Source organism: Triticum dicoccoides, chromosome 5B, assembly GCF_002162155.2.
Source record: "Triticum dicoccoides isolate Atlit2015 ecotype Zavitan chromosome 5B, WEW_v2.0, whole genome shotgun sequence".
NCBI lineage: Eukaryota > Viridiplantae > Streptophyta > Magnoliopsida > Poales > Poaceae > Triticum > Triticum dicoccoides.
This window is the reverse complement of record NC_041389.1, coordinates 299,235,260-299,239,750: the sequence shown is the minus strand read 5'-3', so window position 1 is coordinate 299,239,750 and position 4,491 is coordinate 299,235,260. Positions and strand designations below refer to the sequence as shown.

Genomic DNA, 4,491 nt, shown 5'->3' with positions numbered 1-4,491 from the left:
ACAGAGTATTTGCCATCAGCCAGCTCTTTGCCATCTGCCAGCTGATGGCAAAGAACGTCTTTGCCATCTGCTTATAAAAAACAGATGGCAAAGAACTGACAGACGGCAAAGAACATGGTTGCCATCAGCCAATTCTTTGCCATCTGCTAGTGGATGGCAAATAATCTTTTCCATCTGCCAGCAGATGGCAAAGAGGTTGGCAAATCCTATGGCCGTTAAGAGTGTAATGGCATACCAGCCCCACCTCTTTGCCATCTGCCAGCAGACGGCAAAGATTCTTTGCCATCTGCTGGCAGATGGCAAAGAGATGGGCTTATTTTTTTCCAGGTAAAAAAAACTATGGGGTTATTTTTGTTCTCATTGGTTGAAATGTTTGTGTCATGGATTGATGACATGGCATCCATCCATCCATCCATCCATCCCATTTATCTAAACAAAAAAAATAGAAAGAAAGAAAAGAACCCCCACCCTCCGGGCAGCCCAACCACCCAAACCCTATCCCATCCCACTCCATCGTCGCCGCCCCCAGATGCAATCTCGCCGCCGCCACGCTCGCGCACGCTCGCCGCCGCCATCCATCCATCCTCTCGAGCTCGCGCACGCTCGCCGCCGCCACGTCCGCCGCCGCAGGCGGCGTACGTGAAGCTCGCGCTGCACGCGCTCAAGCACCCGGCGGCGGCTGTCAACGGGCTCCTCATCGGCCGCCTGGCGGACCCGGCCGCCTCCCCGGTCGTCGTCTCGGTCGCCGACGCCGTGTCGCTCTCCCACCAGCCGCACCACCTCCCGCTGCTCCCCACGCTCGAGCTCGCGCTCACCCTCGTCGAGGACCACTTCCAGGCGCAGGGCCTCGCCGTCGTCGGATACTACCACACCAACGCGCGCCGCGACGACGCCGACCTCCCCGCCATCGCCAAGCGCGTCGGGGACCACATCTTCCGCTACTTCCCCCGCGCCGCCGTGCTGCTGGTCGATGTTGTGCTTTCCTCTGTTTCCCCTGTCTTGAGCGGTTATGGGGGTGTGGAGATCTCGGTTGGGTGCTGATTGGAGTTCTCCTTTCTGATTTTGTGTTGATTCGATCAACTGGACAACGTGAAGCTCGAGGAGGTGGTGAAGGGGAGCAGCCGCGATGCAGTTGTTCAGGTACTCGCCCATGATCTATGGAAATCAGTATCCCTTCATTGCTTTCAAATTGATAGCGATTAGTATGTTTCCTTAGATACTGTATCTTCTATTAAGTTTTTACTGGTAACTACGAAAATTAGACCATGTATTGAATTTCTTCCTAGTGATGGAATAGATCTTGCAGCAATATTATTGACTTGTGAGACTCCCACTAGATAATTCACTTCTTGCTAGGCATAGTATGCTGTCTTGCAAGTTAATTGCTTAATTTGTTCGAATGCTCAGTTATTTTTGGTTAAGTTTGAACTAATTCTTAAGAAATCCTCTCATGCACCCCAGCGCTCTAATCAATATGTTCAAATGATGAATGGTCGAACATGAGCATTATTTTCTCTCTCTAGGCCTTTTTTCTGTCATTTTTCATGCATTGAACTAATTGTGCAGTGGCTTTGGAAAGAGAAGGTTTGCTTTATAGCTGCTTAAGTGTATACTTTCTGAATCATTGTAGAATTATAACTTTCAACTAATATGCACTGCCTCCACATGGCTACCATGTTTCATCTCACAAATCAGTAAGTTACCTAAGAATTAACTGAACACTAGCATATTCATTGAACTTAGCGTCTTAACCACTATGAGCAATGCATATATTTTAATTTATCACAACTTAATTTGAAAAGTTGCTGAACCAACATGCAGACTATCATATGCCCATCTAAATGCCATGAAATGCAAGCAGCTATCTTCTGCATGAAATAATTATTTATGCTTGGGTTTATGAATCACTGGTGCAATTTGTTCACCTTAAGTGCAAAAGCAGGAGTAGCAGCAATATGTTTGGGCATATGTGTTCTATGCCTACTAACAGAGATAGCAGTGTTACACTGTTACTTCATTACCTTATGACTTAAGAATTAGTTCTGGAGTTGTCATATAATTTGTTGAGTTGTCATATAAACGGTTGTCTCTTTCGAGCGCAAAGACGGGTCTGCGGTGGATGCTGGGTTGCAGCTCAGGTCGATGGTGCGGCCATGGACACAACCTCCTCAACCTCGACAACCAATGCATCGGCAGGGGAGCAACTAATTCCTGAACCTTTGCTTCTCCTCTTTTAATTCGAAGTTCTTAGTTTAGTTCCAGATTTCTATGCATGCCACCTTGATATGTTTGATGTTCATCGATCGTCCAGATTTACTAGCACACCAGATAGAATTTGGGACTGATGCCATTCAATAGATTTTCTAGACATTTTATTGTGTCTCATGCTGAAAAAGAAAATGCACAATGAGCTTGTTTGACTTTTTTGATGCTTAGAGTATACTTGATCAGGGGGTAGTGTTATTTCCTGTGATCTTTCATGTCATTTGCTAGTGTGATGCTTCAAGATGACAAATTTAAAAACCTAAACTATTGTAAATAAGCGTTCTGCATCTTGAGCATTTAAATGTGAGCACTTAACCATTGTACATCTTTTGCATATTTTGTTTTGTATTTATTTTATAAACTAGCGGGGTGACCCGCGCATTTGCGCCGCTAGATTTTACAAAAGATGTATCTCTCCTAATATAGAGATTGTCTTGAATACTCTACCTGGACCATTGTTTCTTATATGAACATGTTTTTTTCCTGGAAAACAATACTTTGAAAACAAACCATTAATGGAATATTCCTTGATGTAATCAAGCTAAAGCTTTAAAATGTTGATAGTCATTCTTAAAAATGTTTAAGTGTACAAATTTTCTCTATAGCTTTTAGGATTCATTGTCTATAGCTAATTAGAAACCAAAGGAGTAACATGTTGAGGTTATGCTTTAAGAAATCCTTTCACATAATTTAAAAGTTCAAATCTAAACATTGTTAGAAGCTCTCTTCTACACTGTTCTCATCAAAGCATTTCTTTTTAAATCATGCATATAGTTTTCATCTAGTAATTAAGTGAAACTAATATGACTTATCACGTTTTTGATATTATTTCTTACTTTGAATATTTACTCCTGTATGATGTAACCATTCCATGATGGCTTCAGATAGTTCTTAACATGAGAAAGACATAAAATTTGAGTTGCCAAAACTCAACTCTCTTCCACAGTCCCATCCAACTCAATCTTGTCGATACATATATTACATTTTTCTATGTTTTGTTGACAAAGCAACCAACGTATCTTGATACATCTGCTGCATGTTACATTCACATGGGTTATCCGTTTTCATATTGTGCATGGTACAAAAAATAAATGAAAGTCTAATTTTATTTGAAACTGGATCCGTGTTTCAGCACTGTTTTAGTTCCAAAGTTGCTTAGATTTGTTTATGTTCAAAAAGAATGTACATTACATTATATTATGTCTTAAAAATAAGCAGGGTGTATCTTTATTCTGTTAAAATAGTTTAGTTAGGATCCTGGACATGAAAGATGTACCTCACCTTCCTCCTAGAACTAATGTATATACATGTGAAAATAGCTGGGTCTTACATTGCGCTTCCACCTTTAATTATTTCTATCAAGTTACGTTTACCGCAAAATTCAGGCCCCATTTGGAGTTCTATAAAGTGTGATATTCTCGCAAAATTAAAAAAAAGGAGTAAAGCTTGATATTCCTAAAAAATATTATAATTTAAATCAAATGCCCACCGTAAAAAAAAATTAAATCAAATGCATTACTTCTTGTTAGGGATTTCATATGCAGATCGGACTGCTTTCCTCTTTCTTTTCGTACTTTTCTTTAGCTATGGACATGGACGTGACATTGGTTTAGGTGGCAGGTTTGCCTCTGTGTAGCGCTGGCTTTTTTTTTTCTCCTATTAGAATTCAAATCAGAATTGGGCATGTGTTGTTTTGCGTGCAAGTGTCCTTTTTCATATACGTTGACTGTGGTTGCCCTTTTCCATGCATATTTCCGCATCATAATAATCTTCTTCTTCTAACTTTCTTCTTTCCCATTTTACAGATTTGCTTAAGATCACGGAAGCTTGGGTTGATGGAGTGCTTGTATTTAGTTTTTGTTTTTATCTTGTGAAACTTGCTACCTATGGATGAAACTGTGTAATATTGATGAAACTACGTGTATGTACGGATGAAACTTGCTACTATTGTTAACATGTGTTGGATATATATGTGTTCATGACTATTGATAATATGTGTCGAATATGCTATATTGGTCATATAAATATATTTGTGTTTGATTTTCTGTGAAAATGAACTGATTTAAGAAAAAATAAAATTAAATGGGGCAATATAGTCACTTTGCCATCTGCTGGCAGATGGCAAAGAGCTTTGCCATCAGCTGGCAGATGGCAAAGAGGCCATGTGTCATCTACATGTAAAATTTGGGCTGGCCTATTTGGGCTCTTTGCCATCTGCCAGCAGAT

At 40.7% G+C, this 4,491-nt stretch overlaps 1 protein-coding gene across 1 annotated transcript; it reads left to right on the top strand.

The window, feature by feature from the left end:
• The first annotated feature begins 307 nt into the window (after positions 1 to 307).
• On the top strand, positions 308 to 1,041 carry LOC119309426 (ER membrane protein complex subunit 8/9 homolog). The gene is made up of 2 exons (XM_037585430.1): positions 308 to 327; positions 447 to 1,041. The coding sequence occupies exons 1-2, from the start codon at positions 308 to 310 to the stop codon at positions 1,039 to 1,041; spliced, it is 615 nt and encodes a 204-aa protein (XP_037441327.1).
• The last annotated feature ends 3,450 nt before the right edge of the window (positions 1,042 to 4,491 follow it).

Coding starts and splice junctions, on each gene's coding strand:
- LOC119309426 (XM_037585430.1), top strand. CDS start 308: ATGGGCTTATTTTTTTCCAG. Junction 328..446: donor ATGGGCTTATTTTTTTCCAG/GTAAAAAAAACT, acceptor CAAAAAAAATAG/AAAGAAAGAAAAGAACCCCC.